General features: G+C 38.8%; 1 protein-coding gene and 1 long non-coding RNA gene across 3 annotated transcripts in view; one reads left to right on the top strand and one right to left on the bottom strand.

Moving 5' to 3' along the window:
- LOC138403209 (uncharacterized) overlaps window positions 1-21,503 on the bottom strand; it is a 394,515-nt gene that overhangs the window by 329,708 nt on the left and 43,304 nt on the right. The window lies entirely within an intron of this gene.
- Window positions 15,159-20,607, top strand: LOC117996310 (uncharacterized). Of its 2 annotated transcripts, none has more exons than XM_034984362.2 (3): window positions 15,159-15,273; window positions 15,478-15,695; window positions 16,276-20,607. In XM_034984362.2, the coding sequence occupies exons 2-3, from the start codon at window positions 15,480-15,482 to the stop codon at window positions 16,558-16,560; spliced, it is 501 nt and encodes a 166-aa protein (XP_034840253.1). In that variant the 5' UTR covers window positions 15,159-15,273; window positions 15,478-15,479; the 3' UTR covers window positions 16,561-20,607. The 2 variants fall into 2 exon arrangements, with proteins under 2 accessions (XP_034840253.1, XP_034840262.1); XM_034984371.2 differs by having other exon boundaries at window positions 15,177-15,341.

The following is a 21,503-nucleotide window of genomic DNA, read 5'->3' as shown; positions in this document are numbered from 1 at the left end:
CAAGCATAGACTAAGTACCTACATCACTGAATTTCGGATCGCAACTCCTCAATCTAGGAATACATTACCAACGATCACAGTATGAAGTCGTCAACCTAAAACACATCAAGCAGCCGAGGTGCGTATAAGTGGTTCCGTGGAAATATTTCAAATCAGTACTGGCAATGGCACACAGGCAATAACGGGTAACGTGACACGCATGCCGCTCATGTGTAGACTGCCTAATGTACATCTGAAAGGGGCCTATTCAGCCTTTCACCCTTATTAAGTCTTGTTTCGGAAAAGGCATGAAAAACATGAACTGCCTACTAAAAGGTAAGATGTTCGAAATAAAATTACGCTCAAGTGAGCAGGTTTATTGCAGCAATTTATTTTACGAATATTAGCTATGATTGAAATTCTCCTCTCCCCTCCAATTAAGCGTAAAACTTATTATTGTGCTAGAAAAAGATACGATAATCTTAGATATAAAAAGCCATTATTATGAAAAGATACGGAGTCCCATAGAAAATCTGACAGAAAAAGATGCAACATTTTCTGTCAGATTTTGCTGTAGTAAAAGAAAAAAAAAGCATACGAGAAGAAGATACGAGAACGCACAGCTCAAAACTACTAAACGAATTAAATAATGTCTTCGTCTTAAATAGAAACCTCTTACGCTATCCGCAGTGCGTTAGAATCTCATTAGCGGATAAGTAAAGGAATGCGCGCAGGCACTATTCGAGGTATGTAGCACTAATGCTACGTATGTATAGGAGGTACCACTGCGTACCGAATATCCAAACCGCGAATCCCGAATACCGAAAAGCCAAATGGTCGGCCCCGCTCTGTGACATATTGGAATGTGACTCCATTTATCCCCGCTTCCTATTGGAATCCGGAGTGACGCGGCAAATTGAAAATTGCGGTGCCTATTTTTGGCGTTATTGATAATACCACTTGTAACATTGGCGGCGGAATGCCGAATTTCGTGTAATAATCGGATATTTTGATGCTGAAACGGCGCTCATTATTCCAAACTGACTATTATTTTTTATGTTTGCCGCATTTTATCGCGAAACTAACAGATGTATCAAAATCCGGAAATGGTTACCTACCTTACCAACCCTGGTACATACCGTGTAAAATTTAACTCCTCACGCGCCATTTTAACTTTTTGTGTCAAATTTCATGTCAAAAGTACGATTTTAGTCCTTATTTTAAGGTGAACCGTATTTTTGATATGACAGTTGACCCATAGAGTTAAAATGGCGCGGGAATCGGGATGAGTCATTTTTAGCTGCAATTTTTTTGAGCACGCTTGTAAATTGTAGGTGTCAAAAGGTGTGTAAACCCCGCGTTAATATCTGTGTAATGTTCTGTGTCGCCACGCCCAAGTGTTGTGTGCTTGTTGTGTGTCACACACAAGACGTGTACGATTATGACGTCTTCATTTTCTAAAAACAATTGCTAAAACTAGCTTTTCATAGTCCCCATCCGTTTAACCGATTTTGACGAAATTTGGTACAGAGACATCCCGGGGATGGACATGGGCTACTTTTGTCCCGGTTTCTTAGACTGCATCATCACTTACCACCAGGTGAGATTGCAGTCAAGGGCTAACTTGTATCTGAATAAAAAATAATAATAAAAAAATCAATGAGTTCCCACGGGATTTTACAGGTCCATCCGTTTTTACGTAATTTGGCACATAAGATAGCTTGGATCCCGGGGGTGGACTTAAGTTACTGTTCATCCCAGGAAATCGAACAGTTCCTACGGGATGTTTAAAAATCTAAATCCAAGCGGATGAAGTCGCAGGGCTTATCTAGTATTTCATACTCTTAAAATATCGCGAACGCGGACCGCCGCCGCGCCTCCTGTTGCTGCGAATAGGTTGAGATCTACTGAGAGCGAACTTTGACTTTTCTCAGACTAACACCGTCAAAACGATACAGTTAGATAAATTTTATCGCTAGCATGAATTTGTCTCGCTTGAACTGAAACTTAAGTATGAGCAAAATAAGCTCTATAAATCACAGTCTATCGTGAACAGGAACTTTGCCGTAAAGTGACAAAAGCTGAAACATTTCGCCGTCCCCACCACAGATATGAGGACTCTGCACGCATCACACGTCAAAGCGCAGTGCCGGTCAACCCTTGCGTGCGATATTAAATCGCATTTTGACAAGCGTACCGTGAAAAATTAATCGAGTGTCGTCGAGTGAGCGGGCGGCAGAAAAAATGAAAACATGATGGCATTTCGGTCCCTGGAGCCAGAAAGGTCAGGCGGGCAGCCGCTCGTGAAATGCCTCGCCCTCCGGACACCGGCGACTGTTCCGTTGGGGATAGACCACTTCACTCTACTTGCCACTACTGGCTACGACTGCTACCGAACCGAAACAATATAAGTCTATCAATTAGTTTGTGAAATGTTATTTGTTTAGTGATTTAATTTCGACGTAATTTTTTTAAGCACGCACGAAAGTGTCAAAAGGTGCGTGAACCCCGCACCAATGTCACGCTCACAAGCAAACGAATTTGTCTTCACTTTTTGATTGGCCTATCTGGTGTTTTATAATATCTTTGTTTACTGGTCTATAAAATATTTTTATCTGTAGGTATGTACCTACTACGCGTCTTTCTCTCTGCTTTATGTATTTTAGATATTTTTGTTTTTTATTACGTGTTTAAGAATAGGTATACCTATATTCTAATTACAAATTCTTGCGAACAAAATCTCAGGAAGTGAAACGTCGCGTCGTTTATTTTAGCCTCCAAGTAACAAAACTAACAAACTGAATTTGAACACTGATATTTGAGTTGATGATTAAGGTATTAAGGTTGTAGGTAAACCTTTAAAATAAGAACCAGCAACCCAAACTTCATCTAATTTTCCAAGAAAGCCCCACATTCCAACACTGGGTACCACTTAATGGATACACACACTTGATAAGAATAATTAGTCCAATAATTCACGTTGCCATTACGCTATGATAAACGAGATTCTATAATTAGAAGGGGGTGCGAACGCGCCCCTTGATAGTAACCATTAATACTTATCTAACACGAAATAATGCAATTAATAGCGCAAACTGTTTTAGAATGTATCGTGAGAAATACGCACTTGTTATGATAAAAAACAAGGAGATTCGGTGTTAGTGAGGATCTGCGCGATCCATCATGGCCGTCAGATTAATGTTATGATGTATGTGCTACATTACGGTGGAAAAGAATGATTGAGCCCCAAACCTTATGTCAATATGTACCTACCCGTGTTTGTGCTAATATCTATTTAGAGAGAGAGAGAGCCAGCGAGTGCCAGACCTTCGTTATTTTATAAAAGCTGAAAGTTTCTCTGTGTATTGTCCCCAACACCGAGAGAAACGATCAACGACTATGAAGTTTGGATCATGGTGGCTGAGGGAAATAACAGGTAACAAAAGTGTAAAAAATCTTATTTGAGATCTAGATACAAGGTAGGTAAGTAGATATTTTATAATTTTATAGTGTTTTTACCTACACTTCAAGGAAATTTCTAAATAAATTGCGGACCGTTAGGATTCGAACCTATACGTCTTCTGGGTTCGCGCCCGACGCCTTTACTGCTAGACCACGATATAAATATAATAGAAAAGCAAATATTATGTCATTCTTCGTTCAAAGAGCTGCAGGGCCTTTGAAAGTAGTTTCGATAACTGCAAAGTATCGCCACTAGATGGCATTAACAGTCGCTTCAGTACTGAGTGAACATACCTTTGTACTATATCAAAAATTTCGTCACTGGCAGCAAGCGAACCGTGGCCTAGCAATCAAGGCGTTCGGTTAATATGTATTTAAGTTTATTTAGAAGGGGTAGACCTAGTATTTAATGCATAGGTAGTAGGTACCTATTACGTACTAAGGTGCTGGAACGACGCCCTCGCACTGGAAGGCGCACCGTAGGAAGACTCCCCACTAGGTGGATGAACGACATCAGACGAGTCGCAAGGGAGCCGCTGGATTCAGGCGGCGCAAGACCGTGGCGTGTGGAAGTCACTTCAAGAGACCTATGTTCAGCTGTGGACGTCTATCGGTTGATGATGATGATGACCTATTACATAAGTAGATATTAATTATTTGTTTACCTAGAGGTGAGTCAGTAGGTTGCTAATAATTTACTAACATACGTACAACTATAACAAACATTCGCCGCAAGCTATAATTTAATTAATTAGCAGTAGGTAGGTACCGTCACTATACAGTATACAACCGCCGAACTACCCTACAAGCGTATTCTATGACCAACGCATATCCGCGCGAGCGAACACGTAACAATATCCGACACTAATAAAGGTCTCAATCCTTTCAACTGTGGCAACATTGTGTATTCTAATTGGCATTAGAGGAAAGAATTGAGGTGCCCCCAAATAAACGCTTATCAACACATCAGTGAACTAAACCGACATCAGTACATCGCCCCGCATCCAGGATTGCACCTAATGATTTCGCCCCCAGGTGTATGAGGTATCGGTGTTATTCGCCCTATTATACCTAACGACCAAAATATCGAAAATATTATTGCAAAGATTTTTTGGTAATTAAGTAACTTTATTCACAGATAGGTCGGTACGCGTGTTTTTCTGAGATAGATAAATTTTAAATAATATATAGTAGGTACGCTACAGGTCGAGATGGCAATCGGGGTATGAGGCGGGGGACGCCCCGCACACACGTCACCCGCGCCATCCCGCACCGGGTTGGCGCGGTGTTGTGCGGGTGCGGGCGCCACATTCCGATTGCCATTTCGACCTGTCGCGTACTATAGATGATTCTGGCTATAGGTAGATATTAGATATTCACGTGGTTAGTCACCCGTAGACATAAGCCCGACTAGTTTCGAACCCATCGCAGCGAGGTTGAGACTGTAAAATCACAATATGGCATTCGGGGTATGAGGCGGGGGGACGGACGCCCTGCACACCCTCACGTCACCCGCGCTCGCCTGCACCGGTTTAGTGCAGGAGCTGTGCGGGTGCAAGCGGCGTTCGCTCCCCAATTACCATCTCGAACTGTAGCGTACTAGTCAGTTGCTAAAGTGATAGCAAGACAAGCAGTCCAATTAGAAGTTGCTACATAAGTAGGTAATGGTCTGCGCAAGTAGGTAGGCACCTACAACCAAGGAAAGGACGCAACGCAACCCCTATTGAGTTTAATTTATGTAAGTACACTGCGCAGTCGTATCGCCTCGTGCTCAGATTGGTAGATAATACCTGCCTATTATAAATGCAAAAGTGTGACTGTCTGAATTTGTCTGTCTATTTTTCTGTCTGTCTGCTAGCTTTTTACGGCTCATTCGTTGAACCGATTTTGACAAAATTTGGTACAGATAGCTTGCATCCCAGGGACGGATATAGGCTACTTTATATCCTGGAAAATTGAAGAGTTCCCACAGAAAGCCGCGCGCATCACCTAGTTCTTAATCAAACTAAGCGAGTCCAATGAATTTATAAAAACCTAAAGATAATAATATATGTATGTATCTACATATAATTAGTTAACTTTTCTCTTGGACCCAAATTATCCGTAATAAGTAGCAAACCCAAATATTTAAATTCTCTCGTTCTAAATATTACCAAATCAATGTCCGCGTTAGTACAAAGCCGGAGGGAGAGCGCCCTCGAGGGACGCGGCATATTATAACCGAGCATAATATCTGCGTCGTCACTCAAGCGCAATAAATACCTAAATAAAGCGCAAATAATACCCAAATCGCTCATCAGAGCACCCGGGCCCCCCAACTATAATTATCTATAATCAGACCGCACCCCGTGTATAATCATCGCGAACACTGCAATGTATTGATTACAATTACTATGATTTGCGTACTCCACATTGACTTCGCCCTTGCGGTCCGAAACCTATTTTTATTGGAATCACATTTCAACGACTTTCCCGCGATTTGATTTACACGGGCCGGGCGGAACGCCGCATGTTTTGTGCAAGCTTTTTTCAGTCATAAATTATTGGAGCGGTGGGACGCGATGACCCCGACCTCCAGTCGATTAACCATCACTAGGTCTTCCTTGAATTTCATATTTATAAACGGGGATTACGCAAAAATGCCAGTGTAATGGATCACCTACAGGACTTAGGCCGGGCCGTTGTCGGCGGGGGGTGGGAGGCAAATTCGGGAGGCGCGGGCTGATCGTCGGACTCATCCATCACGCGGCTCACGCATGTGAATTGGGGCGTTTTATCTGGAGATAGCCGTGGATGGATCGTGGATACCTATTTAAATATTTCGTCGTTTAGCGAAGGCCGCGGAAGGTACACATTAAAGGTACCTTCTTATTTTGTGTTAAAGGGCCGAAGTGTTTGACTCTAATATACCTACAACTATAAGCTCGATTCTACCAGCTCTTTTTATGACGTAAATGATAACCATGATGAAATACCAACCATGAACTTTTTTTACATGTAGGTAGATAATAGTATTTCAGAGTTGGTTAATGGTTACGCAGGTATTATAATTTTATTTATCAACTGTTTTAACACTTGAAGGAAAAACCGAAATATCAAAAATTGCGGAACCGGCGAGGTTTTATTTTTCAGGAAAAGCCCTGGGTGATCTTTTCCTTAAACAATGATGAAGCCTATGGATATGAATCGCCATTGTAGAAGACGTTAGGTAAATAGGTAGATACCTACTCATATCAGAACAAACAGACGTTTTTCTTTTTCATTTCATCAGCTTGTATCTATGCTTCTACTGCTGGACATATAGGTAGGCCTTTCCAAGAGCGTTCCACTAAACACGGTTCTCCGCGTTCCTCATCCACCCGCTTCCCGCCACCTTCTTCAGGTCATCGGACCAGCGATTATAACAGTATAAGTTACTAATTTTTATTTCCTTGCAATGTGATCAGATCCATTCCAAATGTGCGTCGACGACGTACTCTTAGCAGTCTCAATTTGGTCTCGTTCTTTCATGTCACTGTCACGACTATACGTTCGAGGACATACAACACGAAATTTTACATTCGAAGTTTCGAACGCTCCACTGTGCTTCGTAGGCTCGCTTCATTCAGGACTTCCCTCGCGCGAGTTTCTGGCTTTGTGCTTTACAAAAACACTTTAGGGTGGTGCCACGGCAGGATAGATAAGACCGCGTGGATTCGAGGTAGGTACTCCGAACTTAACTAATGTAAAACACAGCGTTCTTAACAACAATACAATCCGTATGTTTACAAATTTTGAAGAGAAGACGCCATTTTCGAAGTGATCGTCGAGCGGGACTAGTCTAGCGGGATTTTTGTAACGTGGCATTCAATATGGTGAGTCAACTCGACCTCAACTTGGCCATCTCGACCAGTCGCGTAGGTAGGTACTATAAGTGTACCTAGGTAAAGTAAGTGAGCGTTCACATCGAATGTAGGTAATGCCTACCTACCTAGCCTAGTAGGGTATGGTCAATTTGTTGTGAACAAAAACTTGGTGACAATAAGTATGTTTGGACTTACGTGTGAACGCGCCCTAATCCCTTATTTATAGGTAGGTACTTATCTAATATCAAGTACCCTACCTACCTACCTCTACTAAATCATATTTTGATAATTAGGTATCTATCAAAATGTATGAATCAATTGGCTTTAAGTACCTAGGTATTTGTTTTATGTGCGACTTTTATAATCCTTTAATTGATACTTAGACATTTTGAAATCAACATTGAACTTGTTGGCTATTGTGAAAGCAAGTCTTCATCAATTAGCTACTTAGGTAGTGTGGGTAGGTATAGGTATTATTAGATGTATCTACCTAACATTCATTTTATTAAACCTATTTTATACAAAAAGTTTCTTTCATCGATAAGCAGACGTCTGGTTAGCGATGACCCCGTCACGCAACATGAAAACATAATCGCTGAAACTTCGTGCGTTGCAAATAAAAATAAATGAATCGGCCACATTGAGCGGCAACTATGCGTATAATCCGCTCATCGATAGCCGTAATCGGCCGTAATTGTTCCAGAGTTTATAAATAGTGAACCCAAACAAGTCTGCGCGCGACGCCGCAACCGCCCTTGAACTGAGTCGCGGAGGCTCTTGCGGACGGCGGAGGCTGTAGCGCGCGGGGTGAGGGGTGCGCGCGGGGGGGCGGGGCCGGCGTGGCCAATCAGCGCCCCTTCACATTTTTCAGCCCCCGCCCGCATCGCCGGACGCTGCCCAAAAACAAAAGGATCAAAGTCGGCGAAACCTATCTCTTTCTTTGTGGGGCCAGCGAACGGGCTTCGATGAGAGGATAGATACAGTGTGTCGCGCGGGCGCGAATCGATAAGCCGGGCCCCCCTGCCCCTCGGCCGCCGGGCCCCTCTCGCCCGCCACCTCGCCACGCGGCTCTCTCCGTCCGCCGGCCATTTGCACGGATGTTTACTATTATTATTTTATTGAACTGACGCTATAAGTGGCGAAATAAGAATATTTACAGATCGCGAGGCGAGCAATTACCTACTGCCTGCGACTAACCTGTTACACTCCATTGTGAGGCCCCAGCACCGCAGCGGCGCGGCCGGCGGCGGCGTCGATTACGTTTCGTAATTGCACCCCGATATCATTTACTGAACTGAATATGAGTACCTACCTACCTACTTATTCACAGTTTACCTACCTTATCTGGCCACCCATGTACCTACCTACGTAGGTACCTAGGTACTTACCTATGTATCTACATACCTACCTATTTGAAAAAGTATATTAATTGTCCACCACTATCTGTAGATAAACTAGATAAGTACTTATTACAATATTTTAACTAGGTATTTATTTACCTAATTGTAGGCAAATAAAAAGTCGAAGGCGGAAAATGTTTTTCCTGGTCAGATTACACCTACCGAGTAGTGAAGCGAAACAGTAAAATGTCACTCGGCCGAGACAGTGCTGATGGCTGAGAAATTGGAGTACCTACTCGGCCGAGGACACTGACTCGCTACTCGGTATATTATGTGTAATCTGCCCATAAGGAACAAAATTAACAGGACAGGTACCCAACCTTACCTACTTACCTAGGTTTTGGCTATCTATCTATTAGGTAATAAAATAAATAAATAAATAGTTTATTTCAGATAACTTAAATTTACAGTAGGTAGCTCTAGGAAGTTGAAGCCTTCTTTTAGGAGTAAGCGAACTACTCCTGAGTCTTATGTCAGAAGAGACAATATTATCATGAGCGATGTGTGAGTTAGTAAGTGTATATGGACAGATATATGTAGATACCTATGTGTGTCTGTGTGTTAGTTTGTGTGTCTTTATGTGTGTGTGTGTGTGTGTGTGTGTGTGTGTGTGTGTGTGTGTGTGTTTGTGTGTGTGTGTGTGTGTGTGTCTGTGTGGGTGTGTGTGTGTGTGTATTATGTGAGTATCAAACAAAATAGTCAAATAAACCTAGTATAAGTAGGTAGGTACCTACTACAATAGTTACCTACATATATAATGCGTAACAATAGCGATTCCTCTTCATCATAGTTTAGTAATAAGTGATAACAAATACTTTTTCAAAATTTCTTTGCAAGCATGGAATTTTAGTGGATGTTTTAAGCTTCCTGTTAATCTCGTTATAATATAGGTACCTAGATAACTTGATTGTATGAAATATTGATTCCAAACAAAAGCAGTTCTGGTACGAGATGTTTTTGCTACAACATATCTATTTCTATTAGACATACCTAGTATAAAAAACCGTACAAGTGCGAGTCAGGCTCGCGCACCGAGGGTTCCGTACTACACTCGTATTTTTTCGACATTTTGCACGATAGTTCAAAAACTATGATGCCTAAAAATAAATAAAAATCTGTTTTAGAATCTAGGTACACGTGAAGCCCTTTCATATTATAATAGGTAGGTACCCCACTTGATATACTTAGTTATCTTACTTATTGTGAAAATTGAAAACACTAATTATCTACTAGTTCATCCCCACAATTTAATTTTTTTTGTGTGGTGTAACCACAAATTCCCGGTTTTCAGATTTTTCCCCGAATGTCTGGTATAAGACCTACCTATACCTACCTTAGGTCAACGGTAAGTACCTACCCTGTAGGTTTCTTGACAGACAGACAGACAGACAACGAAGTGATCCTATAAGGGTTCCGTTTTTCCTTTTGAGGTACGGAACCCTAAAAATTAGACTATAAGTACCTACTATGATGAAATATTTTAATACCTATGTCTTTGTTAAGAAATGAAATGAAATGAAAATCTTTTTGAAATGAAAATGTTTTTTTATTCGTATAAACTTTTACAAGTGCTTACGAATAGTCGGATGCATCTACCACTGGTTCGGAATGCCTTTCCTGCCGAGAAGAACCAGCAAGAAACTCGGCGGTTGCTCTTTTCAAATATTTGATATAGGTACAAAATTATGCCATGTATAAAATAGTATTTGCAGTCTTGTGCGTTGCTGGAACGAGCTGCAGGTCAAATCCACGCTCTTTTATCATTTAGATAATCTTCAATTGTGTAATATGCTTTTTTCAGGAGCATATTTTTAATAGATTTTTTAAACTTGTGCAAAGGTAAGTCCAAAATAGTTTGCGGGATTTTATTATAAAAGGTAATACCAATACCCACAAATGACTTTTGGACTTTCCTGAGGCGGAAGGCAGGAGCTGCAAGTTTGTTTCTGTTTCTAGTTAGCCTATTGTGTAGATCACCAATTTTCTTGTAACTAAGAATATTTTGTCTTACAAAAATTATGTTATTATAAATATATTGAGAGGCTACAGTAAGGATATCTATTTCCTTAAATTTCTCTCGAAGGGAATCGCGTGGTCTTAAGTTATAAATTGCGCGTATTGCCCTTTTTTGTAATACAAAAATTCTCCCAATATCTGCCGCTTTACCCCATATTAAGATTCCATAAGACATAATACTATGGAAGTAAGCAAAATATACTATCTTTGCGGTTTCCACGTCAGTTAACTGCCGAATCTTTCTAACAGCGTAAGCGGCAGAGCTTAATTTGCTAGCAAGAGTTGATATATGGGTGCCCCATTGAAGCTTCGCATCTAAGGTTATCCCCAAAAATGTTGTAGTCTCTTCTATTTGTAATGTATCGTTATTTATCATTAAATTAATGTTACTTGTGTTCTTGGTATTGGGCAGTGCGAATTCAACACACTTAGTTTTTTTTGAATTTAAAAGTAAATTATTTACGGTAAACCAGTGAGTTACCTGAGATATGGCACTACTCACATCGTCAAAATTGTCTTTATTTCTATCAACTTTAAAAATCAAAGACGTATCATCAGCAAATAGTACAATATCGCAAGTATTTTGGACAAAATATGGTAAATCGTTTATGTATACCAAGAACATGAAAGGACCTAGAATAGAGCCTTGAGGAACACCCATTAGTGAGGCTGATCCGGATGACTTTACATCGTTAACACACACTGTTTGAATACGATTACCAAGATAAGACGCAATGAGACCAAGCGCAGTGTCTTTGATTCCGTAGTGGCTCAATTTAACCAGGAGAGTCTCGTGCTCAACGCAATCAAATGCCTTGGATAAGTCACAAAAAATACCAATGGCATTCTGTGAGCCTTCCCATGCACTGAATATATGCTTTAACAGCATTGCGGCCGCGTCGGTTGTTGATCGACCTTTAGTGAAACCATACTGCTCAGAATGGAGTAGCTTATTTAGATTAAAATGCCGAAGCAGTTGGTTGAGCATGATTTTCTCAAATATCTTGCTCAGTGTTGGCAGAATTGAAATTGGCCTGTAATTATTTGGATCACTTCTGCAACCAGATTTAAAAAGAGGTATCAATTTACTACATTTCATGAGGTCTGGAAAGGATCCTGAATCCACAGATTCATTAAAAATTATGGCTAGATATGGCGCAATAATATCGATAAAATTGCTGATTATTTTTACTGATATCCCCCATAGATCTCCTGTTTTTTTGCTTTGTAAAGATTTGAACACTTTAATAATGTCATGTGGAGTAACGTATTCAAACCTAAACAAGACACCGCACTCAGCAACATTGGCCCTGAGTAGATCATAGGCTTCTGTTGGCGAGGAACTAAGGGAACTAGTAGTGGTGACTGGAATATTCCGGAAAAAAATCTCAAATGTATTTGCAATTTCAATGTTGGAGTCAATAACACGGTTATTAATTTTAAGCTCCAATTTATTGCTGTCCACTTTTTGTTTCCCAATTTCATCAGAGATGACATCCCAAGCTGCTTTTATTTTATTATCAGAGTTAATAACTTTTTGTTTTATGAAAAGTGACTTTGCTTGTATGCAAACCTTTCTGAATAATTTAGAATAATTTCTGACATATTCGACAAATGAGGGAGTATAATTATATTGTTTTTCTGCATACAAGTCGAACAACTTATTTCTGCTTTTATAAATGCCAACAGTAGCCCAGTCACTAAATTTAAGATTTTTAGACAGCTTTTTCTCTACAATTTTAAAAGTAGAATTAAAATGAGAGTTTATTAGGTCAAAAAAAACATTATAGTGTTCATCCGGACCACCCTGTGTGAACTCAAGTTTAGGTAAAGCAGTTAAAACCTTTTGTTTGAACTGCTTTACCTTTTTAATGGTAACTGGCCTATATTTTATTAGCTTTGTTGTGTCTTGTTTATCACTGGGGACAGATATCATCTGTCCACAGTGATCGGATCTTAGATTCGTGATGATGGATTTTTCGACAATCGTGCAGTTACAGAAAATGTTATCTAGACAAGTGGCTGAATTTGCAGTTATCCGTGTTGGCACCTACTTACGCCTTATTAGATATCTGCCAAGCCACCATGAATCATGATCCAATCTTCATAGTCGCTGATCTTTCCTCCCTGTGTTGGGAACAATGTGCATAGAAACTTTCAATTTTTATAAAATAACGAAGGTCTGGCCCTCACGGGCTCTTAGTCCATTTTTTTCATCTATTTTAATCCCTTTGGTAGATAGGTATAGGTAGGTATAAGTACCTACCTAATAGAATAGAATAGAATTGGTATATATATTTTTATTCAAGTAAACTGTCAACTAGTTTAATTTACCACTGGTTCGGAATGACGTTCCTACCGAGAAGAACCATCAAGAAACTCGGCGGTTGCTCTTTTCAAGAGATCAATTTACAATATTACAATATTATTATACCATACCTACTGTACAATTAATATACATACCTAGGTATATACTAAACTGGTAAACTGGCTGATGCCCGCGACTTCGTCCGCGTAGATTTAGGTTTTTAAAAATCCCGTAGGCACTCTTTGATTTTGAGGGAAAAAAGTAGCCTATGTCACTCTCCAGGTCTTTACCTAACTATATCTATGTAAAAATCACGTCGATCCGTTGCACCTCTCGCACCTCTCTACCCGCCTTCTCCACTCCTGTCCCGCTGGCAAGTTAATACTTTCAAAGCCCAATGCAAGTGAAGTGATGTTAGGTAGCAGGATTTTGAAGCAAGCGGCATCGCATCAGTTGATTCGTTTCTTTTTCTAACCAACTAGTAGGCCAGTTCCTAAATCACCATGATTTAGGAATGCAATTCCTTACAGCATCAGGGTCGAGTAGTTGGGTAATCTTTAATTGGTACTTGGTAGGTAGGTACCTGTCGCCAATATCAATTTAATTTCTAAATCCAATCAGTCTTGGTGGTCAGGTCCCCTGCAGCATCAGGATTGAGGAGTTGGGATTCAAATTTTTTTACGGAACAATTTCGCAAAGTTTCTCTACTTATCGATAAAAAAAATACGCAAATCGGTTCAGAAATCTCGGAGGTACCTATACTTAATTAATTTAATTTCTCCTCAGACTGTGAGCTTCCTGCGGGATTTTGCAAATACATACCTACCGGGATCCTGCAGGACTAAGGTTGATAACTAAGTATCTAGAGCGCACTTTGACTTTGCTCAGACCAGACACCACTGTCAAAACGAGATAGCGATATATTATGGCTAGCATAATATAATAATTAATCTGTCCCGTTTTACCTGAAACTTAAGTCTGAGCAAAGTCAAAGTAGGTACCTACGCTCTATAGATTTAACCGGCCGGCTATACCTAGGCCTTCCGAGCCGGTCAAGCAGCGTGACGTCAAGCACGTAGGCCGTCTCGGAAGCCCTTAAGAATCCTCAATCCCGTATAGCTACCGGGTTTGTTTCGGGACTGCATTATCTATCTATAGTCAATGGTAGGCCGTAGGTATAAAAAATTATTTAAAAAAATCGACTCCCAAAACCACTACAAAGTAAAAAATAACTTTTGTTTCTATAGGTACGTGTAGGTAGGTATGTAGTATGTACCTATAATTTAATACTTTACGCGAGGCGGGCGAGCTTTACGCTTTGATTTCTAGTTTCATTTATTAGGTAGGTATGACACGTGTAGAAACAAAAGTTATTTTTTACTTTGTAGTGGTTTTAGAAGTCGGTTTTTTAAATAAAATTTTTTTTACATTCCTAAATCGTGGTGATTTAAAAACTGGCCTTAAAGTTCGTTATAAAAAGGAACGACTAAACCGACGCGATGCCGCTTGCTTTCAAATCCTACTAACATTCCTATTTGCATTGAGCTTTGTAATCGGTGGTATGTTACTTGCCAGCAGGACAAGAGTGGAGAAGGCGGGCAGAGACTTAGATAGACCGTACATGCAACAGATCGACGTACCTAATTATTTTGCATGGATATGGTTATAGTAGACCAGAGACTGGAGAGTGACATAGGCTACTTTTATGCCGGAAAACCAAAGAGTTTCCACGGGATTTTTAAAAACCTAAATCCACCCGGACGAAGTCGCGGGCATCAGCTAGTTAATAACAACATAGTTGGGTAAAGTTTTGCGCCATCTATAACAAACCAAGTAAACTACTACTCATAACTCAACAATGCTCCGCCATCTAGCGATGTGTCTGGCGGTTCGGGTACTTATTACGTTTAGTCACCTAGATGGCGCTTTTACGCAATTCATAATTTTTTTATCTTTTACTACTAGACCGAAATATTTATGGAATAATTTTGTCAATATTTTTTTCAATTCTAAATTGAAATTATTCCAATACAAATATCTGTCTGAATTCAATCTGTACAAAAAGTATAATAGTTATAAATTTCTTTGTTTGCTGCGTAATAGACTGTTTTACCGACATTTAACATAACTTCCGCTTGCCGCTCTGCTCGACTTCACGCACCACGCAAACGCGAGGTAATGTAATGTGGCTAACTTCACTCCGTAATTGTTCGATCTTTTTCAACTACGTCGAGGCTTGTACTTTTTGGGATTGCGCTTTTCGGTAATTATTGTTTTACTCATTGCAAATACAGTATTTTTTAATATTTTGTGATTGTAATCTAGTCAAAGGTGAGTTCCGTGTAAAGTAATTAAGTCTTGATTAGAAAAAGTTTGGCGCGTTCGTTTCTGTCAACATAGCTTCCAAAGTGTTCACGCAGTGGCGTATAATGCACGTGTAAAGTGGAATACAATTTGTTATTTGCAGACATGGCTTTATCAGTTGCACTACCTCTGGGCGGATTGGAGACAGAGAATTTTAACTCGTTCAGGCATATCATAGATATAGCGGGCCTAACTCAGTCGCAGACGAGCCCGAGCCCATCTGTCTCCAGTGAATCTAGCGGTATTGGATCGCTGGGCTCGTTGAAATCGGAATCGGTCAATAACGATTCCCTCCCATCTAGTCCTCAAACAACAGAGAAGGTAAGTTCATTAAAAAATATTTGCACTATTTGTTTGCGTTCGTCCTGGCCTTGACCTCTCTATTTTCATAATATTCCGTAATGGCGAACGTCTTACGCTATCAATCTATACAATTGACGTGATTGAAAAAATTCGGGCAGTGTTTACTGCACGTGTAGTTTCATGGGTTGTAAATACATACTTACATAATTAAATACCTGATATGTTGAGAGAAAAGCATCCAAATCATTGATTTACTATGATCCAAATACATCTATACATATTTAATAGATATAAGTAAAAGCATATAGGTACTGACTGACATATCAACAACAGCTCAAAGCACTTGGTCTAGAACTTTAGATTTTGGATTTAGGTTCTCTAACATAAACTGCCAGTCCGACACAAAATTTTCAGAAATTCCACTCGAACAAAGCAAGGGTTGGTCAATCAATCTTCAAATAAAATAGATAATCTGCAGCGTGAAGTTTTTGACTAATTTATGATAAATAAATAAATTACATCAATCTATTTTAACATTAATATCTTGATATGTACACATTTTTTATTGAAATATAATAAATGAAACCTTATTTTTCAGAAGTTATTCGAACCCTTTGTGCAACCACAGCCACATCCGAAAGAGAAAAAAGTTGAAGATGTTAAAATCTTTTATGGAGGGCACGACATTCTCAACTTGAATGCAAATCTCACGGATCCTCGGTGGAACTACCGTGCCACAATGCTGCCACCAAACAACCCTGCGCTGTTCTTTGCGAACCGGTCACAGTACCACCGGCTGGGGCCCTACGGGACACGCACGCAGTACGTAAAAGATTCTTGCCGTATGTGTGGATTCACTTGGGTTGTAGCTGCCACAGAGTGAATTGACACATCAACCTAAACACTGAACGAACGGGAGCTGAACACAACTGGGACACAACTGGGTGCTAATATTTTTATACTGTCACATGATGTACAAATATGAATTTCTTAGCCTACAACTTCAGTTCATCTTCACAAAATAATCTTATGACCACCTGTCGTTGCCTAAAAAATGACAGGGATATTCCTATTTTCTACCAAGTAATATTTATTTAAGGTACTCAATATAATGAACAAATTATTTCTGGTGAACTGTAGTCGCTGGATGTGTGACAATCTTCCTAATATTTCATTTGAAGTATATTGCGCTCTGTGTCCCAGTCGTGCGGATGACTGTGGAATATGCATGCAGCTATCGTCACACACTTTCATGGGTACATATTTTAATCGTGACTTAATACTGTGATCTTAATTTAACGAAAGTAATTTTGACAAATTCTATGAAGTGTGTGATGATGCAAATTTATTTCGTTTTATTTTGTTTAACTTATTTAATTTGTGTGATAAATAAAAAGTTAGGTTAATTAAAAATAATGCCATAAGTTTTACTGACATACAAAATTGGCATTTGAAATCCCAAATACTAGGATTGTAATGACTCAGTCCTCATATTCCAATTTTATAAAATAATTTAAAGACAGAAAATTACTTAATAATTAATATAATATGATTATGCTACATATTTTAGTTCCTCTTAGAAATATTATTAATTATTTGTTATCCAAAGAATCTTTTGTTTAATAATTGCATATTATATTATTATTATACTATCTATATAAATTGTTGATCTTTAACAATTTATATCAATTAATAATTGGCATAAAATATACTGGCTGATTTGTCATCCTCTAGATTTTGTGTCATATTACATTAAAGCAATATTTTAAATATGCACACTTACTTATATCATAATGAGCTGTTCCCACCATTACATCTTATAGTTATTATTTAAATATTGTTTTACGATAATTGTTAGTCTGTAGAGGTGATTATTTAGATATATTCCACAGTCATTTTAATTAGGTTCATCAATGTTTAAACCAAAAGGTAGCTTCTCGATCATTCTTTCTGGGATTTTGACGAGATGGCATGAATTTATAGCCAAGCTGTATGTTAATCTTAAGGTCTAATTACGATGATTGATGGATGTACCGTCCGAGCGTTACATAATACTTAGTGATGACATGCAATCTAGAGGATACAAACTTGACACATTGAAAGCTTGAACAACTCATATAATTGTATGACACGCCCATTACCCCTGGGGAACATAGTCAAATGGGTTATCAGTGCATATCATCACAAATTAGAGCAGTGATTAGATATTCTAAGGTATTAGTAGTTGTTACAGACCGTTTTAAAACGTTCGAGTCATTGAATCGCCCAGAAGCTGGGTTCTAGTGAAATTATAGTAAGTGTCATTAACAGACTGGCAATATCTCTTTAAATGCATATTTAAATTATAATATCCATGGTCTCTTTAATTTAGTCAAGATATTTAATAGTGTGAGTCTCTTGATCTAATCGTAAGTAAATGTGTAATGTACTAACTATAATATGGTAAACGAATAATACTGTCCTTCTGTGCAACTTTAGTTCAGCTATGTTGTGACCAGCTTTAAATTGGAACTGGAGTATTTGTACACTATAATGTTGACATATTTCCCACAAAGTTATTTTTATAAAAAATGTTGATATGTGACAATACAGTTTGTAGTTTCAAAATTTTCTTTATATTGATATATTATGGAATTCGCTTCAAAATTTGGCAATTATTCTGGAAGGGACCAACATAGATGCATTGATTTGTTTAAATTTTATCGTGATAAATTTCAGTAGCAGAACAATGAATCCTTATCGGAGTTTACATTGCATTTTATCAGCTGCTTTATCTTTTGAGTCATCGCCACTTTTTAGTAATGTAATCAATAGAATGGGCTATGAACATAAAAACTTAAGTTGTTAACGATAAGTGAATAATTTACAAAATTTAATTTATATATTTATGATTCAGTGGGTCATGACTGAACATATAGCATGGATCTCAGAATGCAGCCTTTACAGTGATACTTATGCCTAATTATAATCATTTTTGCCTAAATTGGAAGGCATCTCTAAAAAAATTATATAAATCCAAAAAAATCAGAGGTGCCTTCACAAACAGAGTGTGCTATATTCTCAGTCACACATACTCACAAAATGGTTGTAATGGTTATCTAAAATCAAATGTTGCATTCAGATTATTATTTAGTTATTAACTTTAATATGACAAGCTTCAATCGAATGTAGTTCAAAGAAAGTATTCGGAGCGATACGCACAGTTTTATATAGTTGCTCTTGTTGTGAAGACTCCTCGAAGTAGGTAGGAGCCCGTGTAGGAGCGCCGCTGCGCCGCGTCCAACCCGAGGCCGAGGTGCGATGCAATACTTGCATTCCAATTTGTGTTTAAGTAGCAGCCGAGTGGTCGTAGTTGTTAATGATTATTTTAATTCACATTGCCAAATATTTTGGTTGTTGTGCTATTTATTTAAATTAATGATTTTTGTTTTCTGAAATATCAATTTTAGTACCTTCCATTGCTAAGTGGGTCTTCAAGTGATTTTACATTGTTTAAATCATTTCAATTGTATGCATTTTATTTTGTTAGTCAAATCATAATATATACATGATATTATACTTAATGTGTTGTACTATAATAATTATCTATTGTTCATTAATATTTATGAATTGATAAATATTTTTTCTCATTGAACTGTAGTCAAATGACAGTATTTTTATAATGAAAATTGTATAGGGATGAAGGGTTTATTGCCTAGACGAGGCGCCCACGGTTCGTCTCGGCGTGCCCACGGTCCGTCTAGCAGGGCACACGGTCCGTCTAGCGACGCCCACGGTCCGTCTAGCGGTGCCCACGGTTCGTCTAGCCGCGCCGGTGGTCGCGCGTCCAGTGTGTATTACGTATAACTGATAAGCATTATGTAGGTTTAGCGAAATAGAATTAACTCGGAGGCATACTCCTAGTACCAAATCTTATTGGTTTAATGTTATTCTCCTATTGTCGTGATATAGTGCGTCGCGCGCGGCGCTAAGCTCAATATTTAGTAACCCTTAAGAAAATTAATACCTCTTTTGAAAAGAATATAATATATATTATATATAGTATATCCAATCGATTATCACATATGTATTTCCCTGTTTATTTTGATGTGATATCATAAATGACTGATCTGAATTTAGTTTTTAAGTTGGTTATTGATATGCAGTGCTATTTCGAGAGTGTAATTAAGATTTAATATTGAAAGTGCCAATGCTCGTAATTTAATCTTTATGACTGTTCCTTTAATGTAGCCGACAGCGCCCTAGTGGCCGCCCCGCCGCCTCCGGGCCGAGGTGTCGACGCGTCGTCCTTCCTAACTCTAAGTTAAACTGTACTTTAATAAACCACGTAACGTGCACAATCTCAGTAATGCTTGCAATATTATGTGTAACATGTAATTCCTCGTTTTATAATTTAATCCAGCGTAATGTTAAGAGTACAATATGAGATGATGTTATATCATTCTAGTATCAAAATTAACCGAAGATAATATTATTATTAGTTAGGTAAAATTTTAACATAGCTTTTCGTATAATTGGGATGTTTTAGTATAATGTAGTGTATAATGACGGCGTAGTGGCAAGCGGACGTCTCGCGAGCGGAGATGTCGTGGCAATAATACTCGAGTAGTGGCCTGCCAAGAGAGTACAGGGTCGCGTCTCGCGGAACGCTACGTACTAGGCGTTTATTTGTTGTAATGATAATAATAGCCGTAGGTATTTTATCGTACTTAAATAATTATTCTTGCGATGCCTTAATTCTGGTTGTCAATTAGACATGTCTGCCTAGAGTGTTATCAATTGTTTTTATTTATTTTAGTTTTTCGCTGTTCCTCCGTGAACTTCCAGTCCAGGCTGTTCTTTTTAAATGATTTTGAGGTCGATTTATTTTTACCTAAGTGTTCTTATTAAATGTTACCAAAATGTTTTTAATAAAATATTTTTATATGTATCACATTGTTTTATTATTGAGCCTACTCACATACCTTATACAAAATCATCTATGATAATAAATTAGGCTTCAAAGTACTCGTTTAAAAGATATATATACCTACTAAAGTAAACGCAAGGGTGTACATTCTACACCCTTGGCCCTTGCGTTTGCTTTAGTATATCTTTTGAACTGGTTCTTTGGACTGTAGAGTAGATCGCACCAAATCATATCAACGGTTTATTAACGAACTTTATACAATTCAACGAAAATAAATTTCTATTTTTGATCCAGCATGTAATATTTCTTAGCAACATTTGTCACGTTTTCGTAATGTAAACAGTTCGGTTTAGAACGTGGGCGCCATGCCAACTGCTAAAAGTTAAGTGTCAGTTCCTTATCTCGAATTTATTATTATTTGATCACGTGGTAGACCGTACAGGCACGGCTATACCACAGAGTAGACTATCTACTAGTGTGGCTACTACGGGCTACTAGCAGTGCCGCGCAGGCATCACTACCTAGTACCTACTCTGTTCTCGTATTGTATCTACGCGAGCGTAAACCAATGCATATTATGTTGGGTACCATGCATTGCACACTTTTTGCAGTTAGCGAACGAAGATATCTGCATTCTGCATTGAACGATGAATCTAACTTTTATCGGAATTTGGAAAAAAACAGGCTTAGCTTAGCTGTCTTTTTCCAAATTAAAGAAGGAACAGGTTCTGGTGGGAGGCTTCGGCCGTGGCTAGTTACCACCCTACCGGCAAAGCCGTGCCGCCAAGCGATTTAGCGTTCCGGTACGATGCCGTGTAGAAACCAAAGGGGCATGGGTTTACTAAAAACTGCCATACCCCTTCCAGGTTAGCCCGCTTCGATCTTAGACTGCATCGTCACTTACCACCAGGTGAGAT

The sequence above is a fragment of the Maniola hyperantus genome, chromosome 1 (genome assembly GCF_902806685.2).
Source record: "Maniola hyperantus chromosome 1, iAphHyp1.2, whole genome shotgun sequence".
In the NCBI taxonomy this organism is placed as follows: domain Eukaryota; kingdom Metazoa; phylum Arthropoda; class Insecta; order Lepidoptera; family Nymphalidae; genus Maniola; species Maniola hyperantus.
The sequence above is the reverse complement of the archived record's forward strand: the minus strand, read 5'-3'. Positions and strand labels throughout refer to the sequence as shown.

Excerpts from the sequence above, each read along its gene's own strand:
- LOC117996310 (XM_034984362.2), top strand. The coding sequence starts at position 15,480 with ATGGCTTTATCAGTTGCACTACCTCTGGGCGGATTGGAGACAGAGAAT. Across the intron at positions 15,696-16,275 it reads GTCCTCAAACAACAGAGAAG|AAGTTATTCGAACCCTTTGT; the intron begins GTAAGTTCATTA and ends CTTATTTTTCAG.